The sequence below is a fragment of the Myxocyprinus asiaticus genome, chromosome 16 (assembly GCF_019703515.2).
Source record: "Myxocyprinus asiaticus isolate MX2 ecotype Aquarium Trade chromosome 16, UBuf_Myxa_2, whole genome shotgun sequence".
Taxonomy (NCBI): Eukaryota; Metazoa; Chordata; class Actinopteri; order Cypriniformes; family Catostomidae; genus Myxocyprinus; species Myxocyprinus asiaticus.
The window spans coordinates 837,121-863,414 of record NC_059359.1 but is presented as its reverse complement, the minus strand read 5'-3'; the positions used below and the strand labels follow the sequence as shown (position 1 = coordinate 863,414).

At 38.8% G+C, this 26,294-nt stretch overlaps 1 protein-coding gene across 1 annotated transcript in view; it reads right to left on the bottom strand.

Moving 5' to 3' along the window:
• iqgap3 (IQ motif containing GTPase activating protein 3) overlaps positions 1–23,418 on the bottom strand; it is a 46,557-nt gene extending 23,139 nt beyond the window's left edge. Inside the window, exons 1-19 of the mRNA XM_051720174.1 lie at positions 22,860–23,418; positions 22,651–22,738; positions 22,344–22,500; positions 18,719–18,796; positions 18,497–18,573; positions 17,854–17,921; positions 17,367–17,480; positions 13,661–13,839; positions 13,495–13,576; positions 11,415–11,578; positions 11,207–11,294; positions 10,801–10,964; positions 8,637–8,797; positions 8,261–8,376; positions 7,987–8,150; positions 7,810–7,900; positions 4,227–4,394; positions 3,635–3,777; positions 3,345–3,515 (exon numbers count right to left, since the gene is read on the bottom strand). Coding sequence (XP_051576134.1) covers positions 3,345–3,515; positions 3,635–3,777; positions 4,227–4,394; positions 7,810–7,900; positions 7,987–8,150; positions 8,261–8,376; positions 8,637–8,797; positions 10,801–10,964; positions 11,207–11,294; positions 11,415–11,578; positions 13,495–13,576; positions 13,661–13,839; positions 17,367–17,480; positions 17,854–17,921; positions 18,497–18,573; positions 18,719–18,796; positions 22,344–22,500; positions 22,651–22,738; positions 22,860–22,890 — 2,304 coding nt within the window. The 5' untranslated portion in view covers positions 22,891–23,418. The remainder of the gene's footprint in view (positions 1–3,344; positions 3,516–3,634; positions 3,778–4,226; positions 4,395–7,809; positions 7,901–7,986; positions 8,151–8,260; positions 8,377–8,636; positions 8,798–10,800; positions 10,965–11,206; positions 11,295–11,414; positions 11,579–13,494; positions 13,577–13,660; positions 13,840–17,366; positions 17,481–17,853; positions 17,922–18,496; positions 18,574–18,718; positions 18,797–22,343; positions 22,501–22,650; positions 22,739–22,859) is intronic.
• Positions 23,419–26,294: the final 2,876 nt, after the last annotated feature.

Below are 26,294 nucleotides of genomic sequence, written 5' to 3'. Positions count from 1 at the left end.
TTGATAATCGACTAATCTAACGATTATTAGAACGATTATTCGACTATTCAGACGATTATTGCAATGATTAATCATTAGCTCTAAACCGACTATTCAGCTTGTTCCTGACTTAAAAGGTTGTATTGAACATGCTTACTAACAATAAAGACGACAAAAATCATCTTTTTAAAATACCTCTAAATGACATTCACTGAATTAAAGGGAAAAAAAACACTTTTTATTATGTTTCATTCAGTAAAAATTTCACAACATAAAATCCTAGTGTTATCAAGTGTATTTGTCTTTTTTTCCATTTAAAATTGTCTAAAAATCCTTAAAACAAGATACATTTACTTGAGAAGCATCATATAAGATATTTAGACTTGCTTTAAGAGAATGTATCTTAAATATAAGTGTATTTTGTATATTAGTGTATTTTTTCACTTGGTTATACTTCTACGAGTGCAGTAAAGAATAAATCTACTTATATTCAAGATCTATTCTCTAAAAGCAAGTCTAAATATCTCATCTGCTGCTTCTCAGGTCAATGCATCTTTTTTAAAGGAGTTTTAGATATTTAAAAGAATTTGTATTTTTAATATTATATTCAACATTCTCAGATAACAGTTTTTTCTTCTGCAGTATAGCTGCTAAAGTAAATGTACGTTGTTTTAAAGGAGTTTTAGATATTTATATTGGATATCAAGCCTAAACAAAAATAAATCAAAAACATATTTTGTTGCCGTGAAGACTACCCTCTCTCACCTTTCTGTTCACTTCAATCCATCTTTAACTCACAAAAAAAAAAAAAAACCTCTCTCTTATTAATAAAGCTGCGTATTGACAGTTTTCTTCATGATAAGAAACACACAGTGACACATATATTATGATTCAATAAGTCACGAGTCATCACGTTATAATCTAGCTGCATTAAGCGTGTGCGCTCGAGGGATGGGCGTCCCGTGACAGAGTGTGCATCAGCCGGTGCAGTTTCAATCTCTCCCCCTTAGATCGGGACATTCACACAACTCACAGAAGAGACACTGACTGCACAGAGAAATGACTGTTTTCTTATTATTTGAACTTTAATAAAGCTATAACGCATTAAATATAACTGCTTTAAAGATGTAACGCCGGGGTGTTTCCTTTAAAGATGCTCGACACGCAAGTTTTGCTTAAGCTGAGTGTCAGCTCCGGCTCTGCTTATTCCACAACAAGAGTGCTTCTGTATTTACTTATTTAGTATTTTTGCATTATAATTCCCACATACTTTGATCTACATCACCTGAATCTGTTTGTAAAGTTTCGAGTGCGTCTGGACCGTGAGATGTGTTTTCTTCCTCTCCGCAGTCAGGCGCGAGCTGCAGTGCTGCTCTTGTGTGCAATCATTAGAGTTTCATATGATCTTATGTTACGTTATGATCAAACAACTATTCGACAACGAACATTTTTGTAGACAATTTTTTTATTGTCGACGTTGACGATAACGTCGACTAATTGTTTCAGCCCTACTGGATAGTGACAGATAGTTCACATTTTCCTCAGAAGAGCGGGAATCCGGCGAGGAATGTTTGCATTTTGAAGAGCAACTTGATCCAGCCGAGGATACAATTTCGGATGAGTAAGTCATTTAGTTTTACTTACATTAGTTGACATGCTATTTTATATAAACATGGACATATTTTACTAGTTGGACTATTTCCAGACTTGCCAGCCAGGATTCAGAGTACTGAAATTTGAAATATGTCCTAATAGGCAAGTTTTAGTTACATTTAAATGTTGTTTCAGCTAAAGCAGGTATTTAAATTGTATGCTGTATGATATAAATATGATATGTAATATGATATAAAAATAATATGAATGTTTATATTATATTTTAACTAGTGTTTATGCTGCCTCATTATCATCAACGAAGCTTGTGCTTGTAAATATCTGTTCGGGTGTAAATGTGTAAAATGTGCTGTAAATATGTCCATATTAGAAAATCTGCATATTATAATGATTTCTGAAGATCATGTGACACTGAAGACTGCAGTAATGATGCTGAAAATTCAGCTTTGATCACAGGAATAAATTGCATTTTACAATATATTCAGATAGAAAACAGTTATTTTAAATTGTAAAAATATTTCACAATATCACTGTTTTTGCTGTATTTTAGATCAAATAAATGCAGCCTTGGTGAGCAGAAGAGACTTCTTTTAAAAACATTAAAAAATCTTACAGATCTATAAACTTTTAAACAGTAGTGTAGGTCTAAAGTTAAGTCTTTATGTACAGAAAATGTAGTCAGATTACTTCTTTTAACTTAAACTTGATTTTGTGAATAAGCTACAAACAATACATTCAATCATTAAGTCTCCTCACATTCATTCTCTCTCAGGGGAGGGGTCTTTGTCTCTACAGGTGTGAATCACATTAATATTCATGATCATCCACGCCTCCTCACATATGGCCTTTCTAACACTAAAAGTATCTTACAAAAGTTAAATGACTATATAGTTTTGTATGAATGAGTGATCAGGATGGTTTTCACATCATGTTTGTAGCAAAAACTCTAGGCTACAAGATCCAGTTCTCAAAAGTCTTGTGAACAAATGTTTAGTATGTGATATGTGGCCTTATTTCAGTGACTAAAAATGTTAATTTTTTCAAAAACCACGCATGTACATACATGTTGCTCACATATTATTGTAGCCCAGTTTGTGCTGAATACAGTGTTATCAGATTTAGCCATTAATATGTTTTTAAGCAACTGAAAAAAGCACAAAATGTCAAAACTTCTCCAGGGCCCAAAAACACCCTCAGACCCCAGAGGGTTAATAGATACCATACCGATGTCTCAGAGGTCAAACTCTGCAGGTTTCAAAGCGTTTTAGATCGTTTTCCCCTCATCATGTAAGTGCCACTTTTACAACCGTCACGCCCAAAATGCCACAAAGAATAGAAATTAAATATTACATGTTCTTAAGAGTGCCAACCCCTTCTACATTCTGTGGCTATTATTATTTCTGGATTGTGCATTTAAATTCAGAGTTTTTACAGAGTGTGTGGTCTCCAAAAAAAAAAAAAAAAAACTACTTTCCATTTTTCCATTTGTTCGTACAGCTTTTTATTTAATTCATTCAAATAAATGTAGTATTATCACACTCTAGATCTAACGACCCGTAGATAAAGTTAGCCGTTATTTTTATTCTTCCATTTGAAATTTGTGCTGCGAAAATCAATGACAGCTTTAACTAATCAATGCAAGTAATAATGGAATAAGCAGGATAATCCACAGTTAGGTGTGCAACATGAGGGTGAGTAAATGATTTATATTTTTTGTGCTGACCCATCCCTTTAAATGAGCAGGTAAGTTTCACCTGGATAGTGATTACTGCGGGCAGCTGTGTGTTGAAAAAGTGCAGCCGCTCAGCTAACTTCTGTCGCAGCAGGAATCCTCGCATGCGTGCCTGCAGCTGCAGCACCAGCGTCTCACTGGCCTTCCACTGCACCTCTCTGCTGTGAGCCGCAGTTACACTACTGCAGACGGCCTGCAGGGGGAGACAGAGCATTCCTCATACACAACACACTCACATCTGAGCGTCTGATGGGTTAGAATACTACTGTACTGCTGCTCACTGCACAGTATATACTGTAAACAATAGTTCACCTGTATCTCGTCATGCGTCAGACAGGTGCTGTTCTGGACGAACCCGTGAGGCCTCTCCCAGCTGCCCTCCAGTTTCTGCAGGTGAAAGAAATAAGAGCTTCCATCCGGCAGTTTCGTCCTCATCCATGTACTCCTGTTATCACCTGCACGCACACACACACACACACACACACACACACACACACTTTAAAAGTGCTATCCACATATCCACAGCCACCAACAGCACTGGGGCTTTAGAATAAAGCATATGGATATTAACATGTTCTACTCAGACTTAAAATAATCATGTTTTTTATGTTGTGTTTTGCGTGGAGGTCTGCATTGAGCATTTAAATACAAGTTAAGCTCAATCGATTGTTTCTGAGTTTTTTATTTTTCTATCGAACCCTGGTGCATTTCTGTACAAATTGCATCATAACAAATGCACATGATGGAGAACAACTCTGGTTGCTATGTGTGTGTGTTTGTTGTTAATTTGGTTACATTATGCGCATCACAGTGAACGACACATGCGTCGCATTCAGCATATGTGCAAAAAAAAAAAAGGCCCCTTAGTGTTGAGTTCTGCATGTTTGCATTGTGTGTGACTGACCCTCCAGTGTTTTGGCTCTGAGCAGGGCGTTCAGCTCCGTTTGGTATCCCGCAGCACATTCTGACACCACGCTCCGCAGCGCCACCTCTGGCAGACGCAGCACACGCAGAGTCTGAGACGCTTTACCCTCTTTAACAGCCTGATTCACTGCGGCTAGACCCAGACACACTGCGCACCAACACATTTATAAAGGATTAGAAGACATTCACCTGGGCAAACACACCAATGCAATACTAAAATAACTTCACAAATACAGTAAAACCTTAAAGCGATTGTTCACCCCAAATGAAAATACTGTCATCATTTATTCAAGCATGATTTTCTTCTGTGGAACACAAAACGAGATGTTTAGCAGCATGTTTTTCACTCAGCCTAACAATCTCCTTTTGTGCTCCACAGCAGAAAGAACGTCACATGGGTTTGGAACAATAAGAGTTTCAATAAATGATGACAAAATGACACCAAAATGACACAGTGAACTATCGCTTTAGACAAAAGGTTAAATCATTAAATTAATATATAAATAATTAAAATACATAAGAAACTGTGATGATATATATATATATACACACAGTGGTGTGAAAAAGTGTTTGCCCCCTTCCTGATTTCTTATTTTTTTGCATGTTTGTCACACTTAAATGTTTCAGATCATCAAACAAGTTTAAATATTAGTCAAAGATAACACAAGTAAACACAAAATGCAGTTTTTAAATGAAGGTTGTTATTATTAAGGGAAAACAAAATCCAAACCTACATGGCCCTGTGTGAAAAAGTGTTTGCCCCACCTGTTAAAACATAACTTAACTGTGGTTTATCACACCTGAGTTCAATTTCTCTAGCCACATCCAGGTCTGATTACTGCCACACCTGTTCTCAATCAAGAAATCACTTAAATAGGACCTGCCTGACAAAGTGAAGTAGACCAAAAGATCTTCAAAAGCTAGACATCATGCCAAGATCCAAAGAAATTCAGGAACAAATGAGAAAGAAAGTAATTGAGATCTATCAGTCTGGAAAAGGTTATAAAGCCATTTCTAAAGCTTTGGGACTCCAGAGAACCACAGTGAGAGCCATTATCCACAAATGGTGAAAACATGGAACAGTGGTGAACCTTCCCAGGAGTGGCCGGCCGACCAAAATTACCCCAAGAGCGCAGCGACGACTCATCCAAGAGGTCACAAAAGACCCCACAACAACATCCAAAGAACTGCAGGCCTCACTTGCCTCAGTTAAGGTCAGTGTTCATGACTCCACCATAAGAAAGAGACTGGGCAAAAATGGCCTGCATGGCAGAGTTCCAAGATGAAAACCACTGCTGAGCAAAAAGAACATTAAGGCTCGTCTCATTTTTGCCAGAAAACATCTTGATGATCCCCAAGACTTTTGGGAAAATACTCTGTGGACTGACGAGACAAAAGTTGAACTTTTTGGAAGGTGTGTGTCCCATTACATCTGGCGTAAAAGTAACACCGCATTTCAGAAAAAGAACATCATACCAACAGTAAAATATGGTGGTGGTAGTGTGATGGTCTGGGGCTGTTTTGCTGCTTCAGGACCTGGAAGACTTGCTGTGATAAATGGAACCATGAATTCTGCTGTCTACCAAAAAATCCAGAAGGAGAATGTCCGGCCATCTGTTCGTGACCTCAAGCTGAAGCGAACTTGGGTTCTGCAGCAGGACAATGATCCAAAACACACCAGCAAGTCCACCTCTGAATGGCTGAAGAAAAACAAAATGAAGACTTTGGAGTGGCCTAGTCAAAGTCCTGACCTGAATCCTATTGAGATGCTGTGGCATGACCTTAAAAAGGCAGTTCATGCTCGAAAACCCTCCAATGTGGCTGAATGACAACAATTCTGCAAAGATGAGTGGGCCAAAATTCCTCCACAGCGCTGTAAAAGACTCATTGCAAGTTATTGCAAACGCTTGATTGCAGTTGTTGCTGCTAAGGGTGGCCCAACCAGTTATTAGGTTTAGGGGGCAATCACTTTTTCACACAGGGCCATGTAGGTTTGGATTTTGGTGCTGGAAGTGAGTTTCCCCTGTCTCACAAGCTGCTGCCTGTCTGTCAGAAAGCTGGTGATCCACTGACAGATAGACATGGGAACAGAGAGTTGGTGTAATTTATTCTGGAGTATAGCTGGGATGATGGTGTTGAAAGCCGAACTGAAGTCCACAAAAACGATCCTTGCATATGGTCTGTCACCTGTTTGCTTGATAGGCAAACTGCAGGGGATCCAGATTCAGTGATGTCCTTCAGGTGAGCCAACACCAGTCTCTCAAATGACTTTATGACCACAGACGTCAGAGCGACGGGTCTGTAGTTAAGTCCTGTGATTTTGGGTTTATTTGTTCAAGACTTTATCCCCACCCCTGTAAGCATCCTCTTTGGCCTGATGAAGCTGTCTGAGCTCTACTGTAAACTATGGTTTGTCGTTGTTGAACTTTAAATAAGTCCTAGTAGGAATGCACATATCCTCACAGAAACTGATATATGATGTAACAGTATCTGTGAGCTCGTCCAGATTGGTGTCTGCAGCCTCAAAAACACTCCAATCCGTGCAATCGAAGCAGGCCTGTAGTTCCCGCTCTGCTTCACTGGTCCATCTCTTTACAGTCCTTACTACAGGTTTAGCTGATTTTAGATTCTGTCGGTAGGTCGGAAGATGAAACAGACAGTGATCAGAGAGTCCCAAAGCTGCTCTAGAGCGATATGCATCCTTTATTGTTGTGTAACAATGATCCAGTATATTTCTGTCTCTGGTGGGGCATGTGATGTGCTGTTTGTATTTGGGCAGTTCACGTGTGAGATTTGCTTTGTTAAAACCTCCAAGAAGAATAATAACTGAGTCCGGGTATTGTTGCTCCATGTCTGTGATGTGATCAGCCAGTTGTTGGAGCGCTGCGTTCACACACGCGTGTGGAAGAACATAAACGCTAACAAGTTTACACGAGGAAAACTCCCGCGGCAAGTAGAAAGGCTTACAGTTTATGAAGAGTGCCTCTAAATTAGGACAGCACATATTCTTCAGCATTGTTACATCTGTACGGCAACATTCATTGATGTAAAAACACGTTCCACCGCCTCTCGTTTCAACGCGCTGTCCGGGATGGCTTCACTAAGCCAGGTGTCCGTGAAGCACAATTTGCAAAGTCCTTATTTTTGCGGGTGTGGAGAATTCGTCCATTTTGTTAGGAAGAGAGCGGAGATTCGCTAGATGGATGCTTGGCAGCGCACCGTCTGGCGTGTGCTGCCGAATATTCAGCAGCTTGTCTCTGGTAAAACTGATCGGAAATAAATTACTAAACAAACAAAAACAGCAAAATAATTTTTACAGGGGGCCTGGGTAGCTCAGCGAGTACTGACAAAATGTGTTAAACAAACACAACACAAGGGTTAGAGTAATTTGGCCCTCCATAATTAAAGGTCAAAATAACATCTTAAATAAAATCTGAAAAACAAAGAGCCCATTAGAGAAAATTAGTGTAGTAATGGTACTTTTGTAAATTTAATTAAAGAACACTAGAAGTCTAAGGGAAGCTCTCACAATAATGAGTATCTGCGTTTGTGCTATTACTCACTCTTCAGTGCTTTCTGAGTGTCCTGATTGGCCAGTCTCACACCTTCCTGAATGTCAGCCAACCAGAGCTCAGCTCCAGGGTCACGACTCAGCTACATGCAGACAAACACAGCAAATGAGCGTTTTCTCCTCAGCATATAGAGCATAACATACAAGAGATACACAAACAGCTGCACACCTCGGCCTTGCGCGACTTCACTCTGGTCAGTATGTCGTGGTATCGTCTGCCGTTGAGTGGCAGGACCTCTTGCAGGCCACTAGAGGGCAGCATCAGTGCCGCGAGAGTTTTCTGAGGGTCACTGCGACTCAAAGCCTGATTGATCAGTCCGATAGTGAGGATTTCTGTACAAATACAACACACACAAACTTACTGATGCTGCACAAATTAATTAGACTACACAAAGAGTTCCAAGACGTCATTTTAAAAGTAAAATGATTTGGTTTAAACTGACGTTCATGTTCCTGTTGTGCTGTTGCATTGACACTGTTGATTCCCGTCTGCAGGTCATTCCAGGTGAGAAGAGATTTACCAGCACTCTTCTTCAGATCACACAACTCCTCAAAATACCTGAACACACACACACACAAACAGCTCTTTGATATACACAGTCTGATATGATATTTAAGCATTAAGCCATGCATTACTGTTTTTACCATACGAAGCAAAATTGATAAAACTCCTTTTAAAATTAACACATATACATATATATATATATATATATATATATATATATATATATATATATATATATATATATATATATAAATGTGTATGCATGTAAAGACTGTAGATTGTGTTTAGTGATTCTTTCGGGTTAAAGATCAGACCTCTGAATGAAACTGTCATCGATGTCAGTGAGTCCGGCTGCAGGACTGATTAGCGTAACGTTGAACGCTCCAAAGTCTCGGACCTCCAGAGCCTGATTAACTAGAGCTACAGCCGACAGCATCTCCACAGCAACAAACAACTCCTCCTGCTGCAGCTCGCCCTACACAACACAACACACAAATTAAACCCCTTATTCACTCCTTATATAGACCTCATTCACATCAGCATCATCTTTGATTTTTAACAGGAATGAAAATGAGGCTGTGAGGGATAGACTTCCCATGTCTTCAAATGACACGTACGGTATAGAGCAGTATGAAGCTCCTAGTTCACATCTGATTTTCCATAACTCATGTTATCTGCAGATTTTGTCTACTGAATATTTTTGGAAAGATATTTTTTTCAAATGCTTTGCCTGTGGAACGATCCAAAAACACCTAAACTGCAGTACAGCCCATTAAAGAGACTGTATGTCTATCCCTCACCGCCTCGTGATTCCCATCAAAGATGACACTCCTGTGAATAAGGTCTATTACGAGAGAGGAAAGGCATGATAATTATCCAAATAGGAATAGGCAGCCGAGACAGCAGCTTCATTAAAGCAAGATATAGAGGATTTACTTCAATCTTCTTTGAGAAAAATACATTCTTGGTGTTTTGGCACATCAGCACTTGAGTTATCATTAGGAGTGAGGGGCATTTATATATAGAGAGAGAGAGAGAGAGATAAAGAGATGGCGTAATAAGACAGATCATTAGCTAGGTTCTGTTCAGTTTCCTGTGTAATAAGTTTAAAAGAGACACTGTTATCTGTATTCATACACACATACTGTGTGCATATATTTGCTGCACTTTAAGAAGTTTGAAATATTTATTTGACTAAATCTGTTCTATTGTTAATTTAGATCTTATTGAACAGCTTTTATTTCATGTGTGTTCTGTTTCTCACGTACGTGGTGGAAGCCAATAAAGAATTAATGTGTGTGTGTGTGTGTGTGTGTGTGTTACCTTTGGGCACTGGTGTGTGTGTGTGTGTGTGTGTGTTACCTTTGGGCACTGGTGTGTGTTACCTTTGGGCACTGGTGTGTGTGTGTGTGTGTTACCTTTGGGCACTGGTGTGTGTGTGTGTGTGTTACCTTTGGGCACTGGTGTGTGTGTGTGTGTTACCTTTGGGCACTGGTGTGTGTGTGTGTGTTACCTTTGGGCACTGGTGTGTGTGTGTGTGTGTTACCTTTGGGCACTGGTGTGTGTGTGTGTGTGTTACCTTTGGGCACTGGTGTGTGTGTGTGTGTGTTACCTTTGGGCACTGGTGTGTGTGTGTGTGTGTTACCTTTGGGCACTGGTGTGTGTGTGTGTGTGTTACCTTTGGGCACTGGTGTGTGTGTGTGTGTGTGTGTTACCTTTGGGCACTGGTGTGTGTGTGTGTGTGTGTTACCTTTGGGCACTGGTGTGTGTGTGTGTGTGTTACCTTTGGGCACTGGTGTGTGTGTGTGTGTGTGTTACCTTTGGGCACTGGTGTGTGTGTTACCTTTGGGCACTGGTGTGTGTGTGTGTGTGTTACCTTTGGGCACTGGTGTGTGTGTGTGTGTGTGTGTTACCTTTGGGCACTGGTGTGTGTGTGTGTGTGTGTGTTACCTTTGGGCACTGGTGTGTGTGTGTTACCTTTGGGCACTGGTGTGTGTGTGTGTGTGTGTGTGTGTTACCTTTGGGCACTGGTGTGTGTGTGTGTGTGTGTGTGTTACCTTTGGGCACTGGTGTGTGTGTGTGTGTGTGTTACCTTTGGGCACTGGTGTGTGTGTGTGTGTGTGTTACCTTTGGGCACTGGTGTGTGTGTGTGTGTGTGTGTGTGTGTGTTACCTGTGGGCACTGGTGTGTTTGTGTGTGTGTGTGTGTGTGTGTTACCTGTGGGCACTGGTGTGTTTGTGTGTGTGTGTGTGTGTGTGTGTTACCTGTGGGCACTGGTGTGTTTGTGTGTGTGTGTGTGTGTGTGTGTGTTACCTGTGGGCACTGGTGTGTGTGTGTGTGTTACCTTTGGGCACTGGTGTGTGTGTGTGTGTGTTACCTGTGGGCACTGGTGTGTTTGTGTGTGTGTTACCTGTGGGCACTGGTGTGTTTGTGTGTGTGTTACCTGTGGGCACTGGTGTGTTTGTGTGTGTGTGTTACCTGTGGGCACTGGCGCTGCAGTGGTGCCAGCTCTCTCTGGTAAAGTTCTGCTGCAAACGGAAACACGTCTGGCAGATGAGCATCTGGATTCATTAGTGCCCGAACCGTCTGACGAGCTTCTCCACGCCGCACCGCTTCGTTTATTTTAAACACTGCTTGCTGGACTGTGCACACACACACACACACACACACACACACTACTTCTCATTCTCACCCTTGCTAAAGTACTGTACCAGCACCATGGTACAGTGATGGTATCAATCAGATGATAATACCATGGTACTGAATGAGAACCAAGTACCAACTTCGACAAATGTCTGAGAGAAAAATGGCATTTCTTTGATAAACAGATCGACAAACACACAGACATCACTTCACATTAGTGAGTTTTAGAGGCATCACTGACTGGTTCGATCTCGCTGTGCATCCTCATTTGCCACATTGATGCCCTCCTGTAGCTCATCTTTCTCCAGAGCGTCCACACATCCCAGATCCTGACAAACACACAACAGACCGGGTCAAATCGACACTTGTCTAGTGCCAAATGACAGGAATAACTGGCTTTAGCAGGTAAATCCATCATGATAAAAACAAAAATGCCGCTCGAGTCTCACCAGAGCTTTTTGTTCTCTGTCAGCAGTCAGTTGCTCAAGGTACCAGCCTGCATGATCTCTCACCAGCCCTTTGAGCCCAAGACTCGTGTCCTGCAGAGCATGCAGCAGCACCAGCGCATCAGCACAGTCTAACGCCTCATCGACACGCTCAACTGCAGCTCGCACTGCAAACACACAAATTAAGGACAATTAAACACATTTCCACCCCAAATTCTCATTACTAGTGAAAATTAAGATATTTAAATTGTAAAGCAGGCATACATCATGATGTATTTGTTACACTGCATCTACTCTGATTTAACCCTCCTATGATATTCTGTGATATTTGACTGAAATACATTTTCCTCATTTATTATTTTTTCTCCCCAATTTGGAATTCCCAATGCGCTCTAAGTCCTCGTGGTGGCGTAGTGACTCGCCTCAATCCGGGTGGCAGAGGACGAATCTCAGTTGCCTCCGCGTCTGAGACCGTCAATCTGCGCATCTCATCACGTGGCTTGTTGAGCACGTTACCGCGGAGAATAGCATGAAGCCTCCACATGTGCTACATCTCCACGGTAACGCGCTCAACAAGCCACGTGATAAGATGCGGAGGCAACTGAGATTCGTCCTCAGCATCCACGCACAACTCACCACGCGCCACACTGAGAGCGAGAACCACATTATAGTGACCACGAGGAGGTTACCCCATGTGGCTCTACCCTCCCTAGCAACCGGGCCAATTTGGTTGCTTAGGAGACCTGGCTGGAGTCACTCAGCATGCCCTGGATTCAAACTCACGACTCCAGGGGTGATAGCGTCAAAACTCGCTGAGATACCCAGACCCTCATTTTCCTCATTTAATAAAAATGGTTTTCTTTATCTGAGCGGTACAAGACTTGGTGACTTTTCCTCCATTTGCCATCTGAACATACAAACAAAAAATGGGCTTGATTCAATAAGTCGAAGTGGTCGTAAAAAAAATTAAAAAAAAAGCAGCACCTTTGGTCTGCACAGTCAAAATTGACTGACCATAGAAAATTAACGGGAAGACCATAACACAGAGCATTTTTTTAATCTGTCAAACACAATCAATAAATCAGCCACAGTGCAGAAAAAACACACAGAAATTAAAGGGTGAGACTATAAAACATCCTCAGTGCAAAACATACAGAAAAATTAACTGGTGAGATAACACTTTTTTGTTTTTTGACAAATAAAAAAATAAAATGCTGTCACAATGCTAAACACACACACTCAGACTGACACACACACACACACACACACACACTCAGAAATGAGGGACTGACAGACACACAGACACACAAACAGACACACACACAGAAATGAGGAAGTGACACACACACACACACACACACACACACACACACACACACACACACACAGACCAATAAGTGGAGCTCTACAGCCATCTTTTGGTCATTGTTGGCATTACAAGTCATCTGTTGTTTTCCAGCTGATGACAGCAATCTGACACACACACACACACACTTGCAAAGTAAATCTTTACTACAGAACGTTTGAAATTGCAAAATGTTCACTCTGATTCTTCTGTTTTATATTCTAATTAAATGTTCAGAATTTTGCAGTTCATTTCTGTTTCTTGAGGTTCATTTTAATGGCATTATTATGCATTTACTTTGAGTTATTCAACTTTTATTTTTGAAATAAATTATTGGTAGAAAAATGCTTATTCTGTGTCTTCTCTTTGTAACACCATGGTCAGGTTTGATTGCAAACATAATGACATTATCTGCAAAAACTTCAAATCAATTCTAAAATGATAAACTTAGTTTGATAATGTCTAAATATAATTTCAAATGCATATCTTATGATAAAATATAAAATTAGGTTATCAGATTAAACAGTATGTGTCTACAGTCATCTACTGGCTGTTACTGGCCTGACATGGTGTTCAAGTCATGTAATTAATATTTTGTTCACCAGAAAATCACCTCTGAGAATTACAAACTCCAAAGTAAAACATCTAGACACTTTACAGTAATGAGAATCTTTGCACAGTGTATAATAATTTATTTTTGGTGTAAATAGGAGTGCACTTGTTTTATAATTGACTCACCGTTCACTCTGTAAATGGAGTCTTGTATTTCTCGCTGCGTCAGATATTCTTCATAAATGTCTTTCTCTACTGATCCGTTTCCCTAAAACACACAAAATAACTCATTCATCCCGTTATCACCGGCTCTGATGACCTTTGTATTTTTGAGCTCATCTGATGTTCTTACATTCGTCCACGCCCGCCCTGCTTTCTGTGCCCGTGCCTGCCGCAGCATCTCCTGGTAAACGGGCATGAGCGCGTCCTGCAGCGCGTTCAGCATGGCGTTGGGGTTCCGCAGGGCCTGAGCAGTCACCTCAACACAACCACGATCCACGGCTTCATTGATGGCGATCACGGCTGCGTGCACTGCACAGGGAGGAGACACTCATGAATTATCACGGACATCATTTTCAGCAGAGAACATTTTATAAACTCATGTTCCACTTTTAAACTGATATCAATTACCACAGAAAATACTTTCCACTCATCCCACAAAAACACAATTACAATAGAAGTCTATGGGGCAGCACAACAGTGAGAGTAAAAACAGAAATGTGAAGCTTGTATTATAAAAAGGTAAAGCATTTACAGGTGCATGAAATATTCATTAGAAACAGATTTATTAAGCTGTGAAGTGTCTAAATTGTCATTTGAGGTAGGACTACTTTTCTAGCAGAATGAACTAGAGGTAACCCGATTTATCAGTTTCACCGATTAATCGATGTATATATACAGCATATACACAGCATATAAATATAATCAGATGAGGTTTATTGATGAGGAATTAAAAAAACATTAGATTAAAACAATCGGTCTAGATTTTTGCCAATAACCGATAGTTTAAAAAAGAAAAAATTCTTTAAATCGTTATTGGCAAAAATTTACCTCATCTGGGTATATATATTAGAGCTGTCAGAATTAACGCATGCGATTAATTAAAAAAAGTTTAACGTGTTAATTTTTCTTAATTGCGATTATGCATTTACCGTTAATTCAGCATAAACACTGGTGTGAAGGGCGGAAACTTTGTAATGTGTCCACCCGGAGTCATTACACTGACGCACATGCCACAGTACCAGAGCCTTTCTACAGAGACTACAAGCTAAGCATAAAATAGCATAACGAGGGCGGAACTGTCATAACACGCTAGTTGACCGTTGACATCCTTTCTTCTATGATAGAGCCACGGAGGTTGTAACTCAGTAAATAAAAGAATCTCTGACAGATAAAATGGAGAAAAGACCTCTTAACACTATTTGATGTGCAAAACAAGCCGAGATGTGACTTGTGATAGAAATCAAGTATTTTTCAGCCTATGTAAGGCACGTTTTAATGACCACAGAAGCACGTTAAGTCTTGACTATCACCAAAAAACAGAATGAGACGTTTTTGTCAGCAAGCGCTTTTCATGTGGAGTTCAGAGCGGCGCTGGACGCTGGTGTTGCCGCTCTGACGTGAATCATGAACGCAGCTTCACGATTGCTGTAATAGTGTATAGTCACAGTCTACTGGCAGATTCATATTGTGGATGATGAGAGTTTAAGAGATTTAATGCGCATTGCAATGCATATGCAACATATGTGGAGACTAGTTTTCACTTAGTCAAACTCCCACTTTGACTTTATGAAACATTTAATGTTACTTGAATTGGTGATATTTTAGGTCATTTCTATCTTTATACTGTGGAAGGCTTTGTTTGGAAAATGTTAATGAAGCATTATATTGTTACATTTTTTGTTTTTTTCTAAGATGGAAATAAATGCATTTTGACAATAAAAATGTTAAATTTAATTGTCAAATTTCATCACTTTTAAAATATGCAATTAATCACAATTAATGACCAAAAACATTATGCGATTAATCACGATTTTTTAAAAATGTAATCGACTGACAGCACTAATATACTGTATATTGATGAGGAATATAAATAATATATTTTTTTTTAAAATAAAACTATAGGTATAGATTTTTGCCGATAACCGATAGTTTTTTTTGTTTGTTTTTTAACTATCGGTTATCGGCAAAAATCAATACCAATAGTTTTAATAAAATGTTTTTTATTCCTCATCAATAAACCACATCTGATGATATTTACTGTATATACCGTGTGTGTGTGTGTGTGTGTACACACACAGTATGCTCATATATATATATATATATATATATATATATATATATATATATACACACACACACACCGATTCATCAGTAAAACCGATATATTGGGCTTGTTTATAGTTAAAAGTCCCACGTTATGGACCAATTCATACTTTTACTGGTTATTATAGGGATTTTGGTTGCACAATAAACTGCTTTTGGAATTTTATTCATTTTCTAACTCTTGTAGCCTCATTGTCTGTGCCCGTTATAGTAAGGAAAGACTAAGGGTGTGTTCACACTTGGCAGGTTTGCTTCAATTAAAATGAACTCTGGTGCGATTGCTTGGAGGAATTCCTGGTGCTGTTTTGACTCCTTTACACATTTTATTAGCTCTTCGTTTGTTCTCAGCTGGTAAAAATACCACCATATATACATATATAAATCTAACGAGCGCATTTCGCCCAGCAGCCAGCATTGTTTTGGATGTTCGGCAAGTTCCGTCGCAAAATATACGTCATAAAAGCTGTCCAATCAGGTTGTGATCTTATCCTTATGCCTTTTGTTTTGTATCTTTAGGTTCAGTGTTAAAAATATCAGTGTGAACGCTAAGCGAACCAGGACTAAATGTATCATTTTCTTTTTTGGTCTGGACCAAGAGGTCTTAAACATGTTAAGATGTATAATTTAAGTATTGTGGATATACTTTCAAATCAGTGTGTATTTTAGCTTTAATTTCTTAGCAATGTCTTGCCCCATTGTAAGTACATTATGGTCAACATAATTAGGGGTCCAAATTGCATTTGTACTGATTTTCTTGTTATTATTATTCTGCCCTAAAAGCGTATGGGGAACAAAGACCGTAAATCCTATAGACACCAAACTTGGCAGGATGATCCCAAATCCCCCCCACTACTCAGGCACATACACACACACCCAACCAACTCTAGGTGGCGCTATAATAAGCACTTACGTTTTGGCTCATATCTTCATAACCCTAAGGGCTAGAATCAAAATTTTTTTTCCTCTGATTCCTTGAGTCAAGACGAACAAAATGTATATATCCAATTATACATCCATCAGAAACATTTTATGCCATTTTAAATGCAACTTTTGCAAACTCCTTCTAGGCCGTTTGTCCGATTTGCTCTAAATTCTGCATGTATCATCTAAGGACTGCCCTGAAAAGTTTTTTTATTTTAGGATTTTTGAATTGCCAAATCATTTCGAAGATATTAGCTAATCAATTCTTTGGCCATGGCCCTAATTTACTCAATGGCCTATATTGTCTGAATGCAAAGACCAAACTTGACAGAACTTGGCACACTGTGATATCAGAACATTTTGAGGATGCATGCACAGTTTTGTCCAATTTCGCCAATAGGGGGTGCTACAGCTAAAAATTCCTTATAACTCTGCAACCATTTGAGGGGAAAAAGTTTCAATTTGGCTGCCATCTTTGGGTCACGTGCTAACAAATCAACAAAAATGACCACCAGCAGCCAGTCAAATTTTATCAGCTAATAACTTGCATTCATGAAATTCCCGATGCACCAACAGGTAGCCAAAATAAGGCTGTATACCAATTTTAGTGAGAATCGGCCACAAGGTGGCGCTACAATGAGCCAATTCGCATTTTTGGTAATAACTTCCGAACCACAAGGGCTAGAATAAAAAAAGAATCTTCTGAATCCATCTGTGTACACACATCATTTGGTCATGAGGACTTCTTTTTCCTCTTCTGTTGTCATTCAGATGAAATTCTAATTTTGCAGCTGTGATAAACTTCCACCCACCTGCCGCCTCGTCCACTGACAGCTCATTGGCCAGAATTCCTCCAATCTTGCTGAACGCCGGCATCTGAATCCCGTATTTATCCAGCTCCAGTTTCATGTTATTAATCTCCTCCTCTGAAGAATATTTAAACATCTCAAATTCTGATAAAACAGCTAACGAGTTTAGACATGCAGACAAAATGGCCTCGTCACAAAAATATTACCGCTTTAAAAGTGGGGCTCCCATACCTTTTGAATTTACATGACATTGGATAAGGATTTTTTTTTTAAATGTCTTAAAATTTCTAGCAAATAAATATTTTAGAGCTGGGCAAATTAAATCGAATATGAATATTTTATATATAAATATATATATAATATACTGTATATATTCACTATAGAGGATTCCATGACTTTTCCAGGCCTGAAAATCCCAGCGTTAATGTTAACAGGTTTTCAATGACAAATGGTAATTCTATTAAAGAAAAAAAAAAAATGAGATTTTTACCTGTAAATTTTACCTTCCCACACAGGTCGTGGATTTGAGGGGCAAGACCCAAACGAAACAAGTACAAACTAACACAAGAGACCAGAGGACAACAAATAATTAAGAGCCGAATATTCATCAAACAGCACTAAAACATATCGTGAGAGTTTGACATTCATTATTGTATAGTTTTTTTTGGGGGGGGGGGGGGGGAATTTTTCCCCTTTTTCTCCCAATTTGGAATGCCCAATTCCCAGTGCGCTCTAAGTCCTCGTGGTGGCGTAGTGATTCGCCTCAGTCCGGGTGGCGGAGGACGAATCCCAGTTGCCTCCGTGTCTGAGACAGTCAATCCACGCATCTTATCACGTGACTTGTTGAGCGCATTGCCACGGAGACATAGCGCGTGTGGAGGCTTCATGCCATCCACCGCGGCAACCACGCTCAACTCACCACATGCCCCACCGAGAACAAACCACATTATAGCGACCACGAGGATGTTACCCCATGTGACTCTACCCTCCCTAGCAACCGGGCCAATTTGGTTGCTTAGGAGACCTGGCTGGAGTCACTCAGCACGCCCTGGATTCAAACTCGCAAACTCCAGGGGTGGTAGCCAGCGTATTTTCATTATTGTATAGTTAAGAATAAATGATCTTGTTCTGACCTGAGAGCATGTATACAGTAAACGGCTCTCGGCATGTTCTTCTTATCATAAACATCTGTCGTCTCTGGATGAAACATCTGCAGAATAAAACAGCAATCGGCTTCAGAATGTGTTATATTCACCACAATCCATCACAGCAACACCATTTGTGCTGCAGAGAGAGAAAGCAATGGAAGGACTTGCTAAAACACTAACAAAATGTGAGCAATAATTGTGATTTACCGTTGGCAGTCCGACTTCCAGCATGGCATTTCTCCAGTGGTTGATGTTGTCAGTGTGACGGAACTGAAGTCCAGTGACCTGAAAGAAAATCAGAGGACATTCACAAACACAAGCTCTGTTTCTGATCTTCAGCGGTGTTCAACATGTGATCCACACTGATTGAACGTCTCACTGTAAACATGAATAAATAGTGACAAACTAAAGAACTGCAGTTTCTGCATTCAGCTGATCATTAACAATAGTTGTTGAGCCAAAGTGCTGTACACTGCTAGGCAAAAGCTATTCAATATAAGAGCAAAACGTTCAAAATAAACACTCAGAATTCAAGAAACATGACTTTTACCAAATTAAACTAAGCCAAATCAAAAGCAAATATGTAGAAAATAGAAAATAAATACATCTTCAAATCAGATTTAAAAATGGTGAGAAAAGACACTAGTTGATTTCATTTGTCTGCTAACAATGTCCAACAGTGTGTGTTCATGTATCACAGGATGATTTATGTCATTTTTGTGTCATTTCAATTGAATAGAATTCTGTGCTGGAAATGACGCTGATGGAAATGATATTTCTAACCTTTTTTAAATAAAATATCCAACTCTTGTCTTGCTGAGGCTAGTTTCATAGCTAACATTTGATGTGTCCTAAATACACGTAATTAAATCATATTTTCACCCTTTTTGAGGGGGCAAAATTAGCACTTGAGTGGAAATGACACCCAATAAAACGGGATATTTCCCTTGATTTTTCTTTGTTTTCTTCAAACATCATTTGTCTCATATTTCATCTCAAGCACTAACTTTTGAAAAAAACTAACTTAAACTAACTTACTAATAATATGATTTACTAAATTATATTTACTAATAATAAATAATGAACACCTGACAAAATGAAAGTCAATTTACTGTGATCTTCAGATAACAAAAAGTTTAAATCTGTTCGTTTTTTATTTTGATCCCCTTTTCTCCCAATTTGGAATGTCCAATTCCCACTACTTAGTAGGTCCTCATGGTGGCACGGTTACTGTCCACGATCCACACACAACTTACCACGCGCCCCATTGAGAGCAAGAACCACTAATCATGACCACGAGGAGATTACCCCATGTGACTCTACCCTCCCTAGCAACCGGGCCAATTTGGTTGCTTAGGAGACCTGACTGGAGTCACTCAGCACGCCATGGATTCAAACTCACGACTCCAGGTGTGATAGTCAGCGTCAATACTCGCTGAGCTGAAATCTGTTTTAATAAAAATCAATCCCTGCGACATGAAAGTGCCTGAAGTTGAAGAAACACTCATGTATACGCTCTGAATTGGGGATGCACTGATACCACTTTTTTTCTCTTCTGATCCGATTCCGATATCGGAAATCTCAGTATCGGCCGATAACGATCCCAAGCCGATACGAGTGTTGTGTTTTGCATAATCAGTTTAGAATATCTTTACATTATTGTGTGGAACTAATTGGGTGTGCTCTTTAATATGTAAAGAATTTATTATTATTATTATTACTATTATTATTGACTTTTAGAATTTTAAATACAACAGTAATATTTCTCAATCATGCACCTTTAACTTTAAAACCCTCTGACTTTTATTTTGCCATTCTGAACTCTCCAGGAAGTCCTGTATGTGTCTGTTTGTAATCAAGTTCACAGTAGTTTAATTCATTTCTTATTCAAATTCTGGTAAAATGCTCCTCCGGTGCTGTTCTAAATGCATATTATAAACGAACTGAACTATTGAGCATCTACATCTGAGATGTTGTTCGTGAGTGGCGCTCAAATATTGCACACCGAGTATGTGTGTGTGTGTGTGTGTGTGTGTGTGTGTGTGTGTGTGCACGCGTGTGTGTGTGTCAACAGAGCAGCACCATTCACTAACATACTGGCTCTGCACATGCATTTTATATATTTACTTATTAAACACAGCTTTTTGCGATTCACAGAGCTAGGTGTGGTGTGAATAAAATGCATGAGTCACATGGACTAGTTTAATAGTGTTTTTATGGTTCTTTTATGTCATTTTTGGAGCTTGACAGGAACGAACATGACTAACATATCCAGATATAATTATTATTAACCAGATTTATCGGATCAGTGTCATCTCTAATCTGAATCCACTACAGACATCTACTGATGCAACAATTACCACACACACACACACACACACACACACACACACGTGTTAAAGGAATATTCCAGTTCAATACAAGTTAATCTCAATCGACAGCATTTGTGGCATAATGTTGATTACCACAAAAATTAATTTCGACTCGTTCCTCATTTTCTTTAAATAAAAGCACAAATGTGTGTTCCAGTGAGACACTTACAATGGAAGTCAATGGAGTCAATCTGTAAACATTAAAATACTCACTGACGTAAACAATGTGTGTAAACATGATTTTACTGTGAGAAAATCACTTACTAACTGCATCTGTGAAGTTATAGACAATTTTACTACTTTGTTGCTATGACGACGTAACGGCTTTAATCCTAAAACTCTACAACTATACAGCTCAAATGATACACAAGTTTTAACAAAAAGTGCTTTTATAAAATTATAAGCCTCACACGTCTGTCTTTAAACTAGAGGTCGACCGATACTGAATTTTGCCGATACCGATAACTAGGGTGGTTTAATGGGCTGATAACCGATTAATCGGCCGATAGTTTTTAAAATCGATTTATAAAATGTTAAAAAACTTTCTCAGTCTTTCCATACTATGACGGGCACAGACAGGCTACAAATTTGGAAAAAATTTACAAAATTCCAGTGATTAAGTCAGTATTGTGCAACCAAATCCCAATATTAACCAGAAGAAAAACAATCAGGACTTTTAACTATAAACAAGCCCGAAAAACACAAACTTATTTTGAGATGATGGAGAATTGGCTTAGTTACAATGCTCTATATTTAAGTATTACCAAATTAAGCTTTTATAACCTATATTCACCAGATTTAGGATTTTATATATCACCAGGTGAGGTTTTTTATGATTATTTACAAGAAAGCTGGAGACACGATTTATGTGCCGTGGGGCACATTTCTATAGTCACATTTTTTTCTTTGCATGCTCTCGCTTCAGTCGATTTATCGAATCAAAAAACTAAATATGCATTGAAGTGGGGATAAAAATATGGATGAATATCATCAATGATGAAAGATTTAAAAAACAAATCCCCACTAGGTGTCAGTGATTGTTTTTATTTCACTGCTAGAGGATTCTGTAGGAATAACATATATATATATATATATATATTGGTTTTACCGATTAATCTGTGCCGATAGTTTCTTTTTGGAACTATCCGTTATCTGCACAAACCTATGAGGATAGTTGCCGATAAGAGACTTTTTTTTTTAAAGGAACTATCGGCACCGATTAATCGGTAAAACCGATATATCGGTCTACCTCTACTTTAAACCCTACAATAATTGGCCCCATTGACTTCCATTGCAAGTGTCTCACTGTAACCTCAATTTTTGCCTTTTTTTAAAGAAAAGGAGGGACGAGTCGAAATTAATTTTTGTGGTGGTCAATATAATGCCACAGATGCTGCCAATTAACTTGTATTGAGCCCGGAATATTCCTCTAATAACAGTTCCAGTGATCAAATGTTCACCTTGTATCTCTCCTGATCGAAGTCATAGATCTTCTTCAGTGGAACCACATCAGGCGTGAAACGATGGCCCAGTTTGGCTAGATAAACTCCATTCCTCAGTGCCTCCTCCAGCTCTGTGGGAGCAGGTAATTCCTCATCCAGACATGCCTCCATCCACCTGACAGCAGGACAAACACACATTACATCATTAGTCTCCATACCACTGGTCGAGATGTTTCCACAGCATCAGTCTGACATGTTTAGCAGCACCTGTGTGGGCTGGAAATTTTTATTGAATATAGACTGTGTGTATTGTATATAGTGTGACCTCTTGGCCTCTTCTAGGCGACACAAGTATTGATAAGCCACATTCTGAATTCTCTGTTCATCCATTTCTTCTGCAGTCAGACGTTCATCTGAAACACATCAAAACATCTCATTTAACACAAACCTTTGATCACACATAACACAAATACTCATCTAGTTGATTTTTACTGTATTGATCTATTTTGAATCGTGAGATGCATTAATACTTACAGCCGGACCGGACCTGAACACTTTCCCCCATCACTACCTGTTCAAATCTGACGACTAAATCAGTACAGATCAATACAAACCACGCGATTTTCTCCTGATCAGACCCGTTTCTGTATAAAACCGCAGATTAGAGACGCTCAGATCACTCAAAAGTGTTAAATATGTTTACCGATCGCTGTAGAACTCTTAATTAGACGCTGATTGATAACTCAAACTACTTCGTTTGGAATCGCGAATGTGTCCGTCTGTCAGTTGTTTACTCTCCCTGAGGTTTGAATATCCCGCCCTCATCTCATTGGCTGCCGTGCAGCCCCTCCCATTGGATAACAGCAGGACGTCTCCTCCCATTGGCTCAGCTGGAGGCGCTGAATTATGGGTATTGTAGTTTAACCCTTGTGCATCAATTTAAAAAAGTTACTCCGAGGTCCTCAGAGGACAAAAATGTCTGCGTCAAAAAACTGCCATAATAATATTATATATTAATATTATTTTCCACTTTCAATGAGTTAGTTTGATCATAACTACCAAATATTCAATTATTTTCAGGATTTTAACCCTTTAAATGGCAGTTTGTTTATATAATGCCACTATTTTTTTTAAAATTATTATTATTTATTTTTTTAATTATGAAAATGAATTATTTTCCATATACTAAACGCTAAGGGGATTTTTTTTTTCTGGGGGGGGGGGGGGGGTGGTTATCACAGTCTGGGATATGTCAGTGATTAGCAACAGTGATTACTTTTTGTGCAGTGTCAATAAAAAAATAAAAAAATAAAAAACTCCATAAAAATACTATATATTAATATTATTTTCCACTTTCACTGACTTAGATTTTTTTTAACCAGCATCAGTCCTGATCATAACTACCAAATATTCATTCATTTTCAGGATTTTAACCCTTTAAATGCCAGTTTGTTTGTTGTTTATATAATGCCACTGTTGTTTTTTACACACACACACACACACATACACACACACACACATTTCTCAATACACATACAAAACACACTCTGTCATCCATACCAACACACATACAATTTTAGCTGCATCATTTATTCATTTGTCCTGCAGTGCTCTATAATACAGCAAACAGAAAATAGGGAAAAAGCTTGTATTTGCTCCATAGGCTAAACATGAGAAAAATGGCGCCATCTGGTGGAAAATATTAAAATTTAAATTGTGATGCCAGGGCTCCAGAATGAAAGCATAATATCATAGAATTCATGATTTTATGCTTTAATGGCACTGGGATCAAATATTGCAGTTTTAATGGGTTTCAATGGGGACATTTTTGTCCTGAAGGTCCTGAGTGTAACTATTTTGTGTACACAGTGTATTATAGATGGATTTAGAAACAGAGGTTGAAATATCAAATTTCATCCCAAAATACACACCTTTGGCAAAATTTATGCTGTTGCCATTAACACAGCCAAAATGATAAAAAAAAATAAAAAAAACATTAATGAAAACGACAAAAATGTCCTGAAGGTCGCACAAGGGTTAAACGAGTTGTATAGTGTACACAGTAGAGCAAAAATGTTTTAGGTGAGTATTGCATAATAAAAGACAACCTTTATTACAGTTTAAATCTTAATGTTATTAATATTTTGAAACATAAGAGGGTGTAAATAATTTTCTAGATCGTTGCAGTATCCCCCCCAACCTAAAGTCTCGCGAGAGCCGCATTGAACAGTCCTACAGAAACCCTACCTCTAAAATTAACCCTAACCTTAACATTACAGCTAAATCTGACCCTAAACCGAACCGTAGTTACAGAGAATGAGACTCTCGCGAGATCTATACTGCCGGGGGGTTACCTTCTAGAAGCGCCCGTTGAGAGAGAGAGCTGTCACGTGATAATTGTTACTTTTCTCAGCGCTGCCAGGAGTCGATTGTGATTCCTGGACGAGGGTTTTTTTATTTAATAATTTTACAAAGTTTCCTAAGACGGGTTTGCATTTTTATTTCAGTTACTAATTCATATATGTAAATTATTATACGTTCTATTGTGCAAATCTCTTTCAACTGAGGAGAAGGATTATGGCGTTTCCATGGAAACGGATGGACCCGGTGCGGTAAGCTCCCACCTGCTCAGGTGTGCAGAGAGAGAGACAGAGAGACCTGTCTGTCTGCTCACCTTTTAATGCATCTATCACAATATACAGCATAATTGGAAAGGACAAACATCTCATTACTTTAACAGCGACCATCAAAGATGAACCATTTCATCCGAAGATCACAATGGAAATGTGTGCTGTGTTTTTATTAATGTAAGTGACTGTGTGCGTGACTTATCCAATCAAATCGAGTAGGCTACTTTAATGTGAAGAGCTGCAGATATTATAGTTATATTCTGTATATTATACAGAGCATATTACTAATAGTTTGTCTCTGTTGTGTAAGGATTGTGTTGTGGTAACTGTGTGACACTCTAGATGAGTGATAAATGATTCATTAGTGAAGTGTGAATCCTCTCTGCCATTATCAAACTCTTTTAAAACTGTCCTGAGCTGCTGTTCACCATATTTTATCATTACAGTTGAAACTTAAGTATTCTGGGTGCAATTCGGTGCCTTTTGATCTTTGAAACTTTTGAAAAATGAATAATGAAAAACACTTTTGAAAGTGTCTGTGTGTTACATATCATAAAAGTTCTCAAACAACCTACAGTAAATCTCAATGGCTTAAATTGTGTTATTTACTGAATGAAAAAACTTTAACATCTGATGCATGAATTAAATCACAAAGAAAACAAATAACTTAATGTCTTAAGAAATGTACTTAAAAATAAGAATGGAATCATTCCCAATCTCTCTCTCTCTCTCTCTCTCTCTGTGTCTCTCTATCTCTTTATATCTCTCTGTCTTTCTATCTCTCTCTTTCTCTCTCTTGCTCTATCTATCTCTTTCTCTCTCTCTCACTCTCTGTATCTCTCTATCTCTCTTTTTCTCTCAATCTATCTCTATCTCTATTTGTCTCTCTCTCTTTCTCTCTTGCTCTATCTCTCTCTCTTTCTCTCTATCTCTTTATATCTCTCTGTCTTTCTATCTCTCTCTTTCTCTCTATCTCTCTCTCTCTTTATCTCGATCTATCTCTCTCTTTCTATCTTGCTCTATCTATCTCTTTCTCTCTCTCTCACTCTCTGTATCTCTCTATCTCTCTTTTTCTCTCAATCTATATCTATCTCTATTTGTCTCTCTCTCTTTCTCTCTTGCTCTATCTCTCTCTCTTTCTCTCTATCTCTTTCTCTATCTCTCTCTCTCTCTGTATCTCTCTCTCTTTTTCTCTCAATTTATCTATCTCTATTTGTCTCTCTTTCTCTCTTGCTCTATCTCTCTCTCTTTCTCTCAATCTATCTGTCTCTCTCTATCTCTCTTTGTCTATCTCTTTCTATCTCTTTCTCTTGCTCTATCTCTCTCTCTCTTTTTCTCT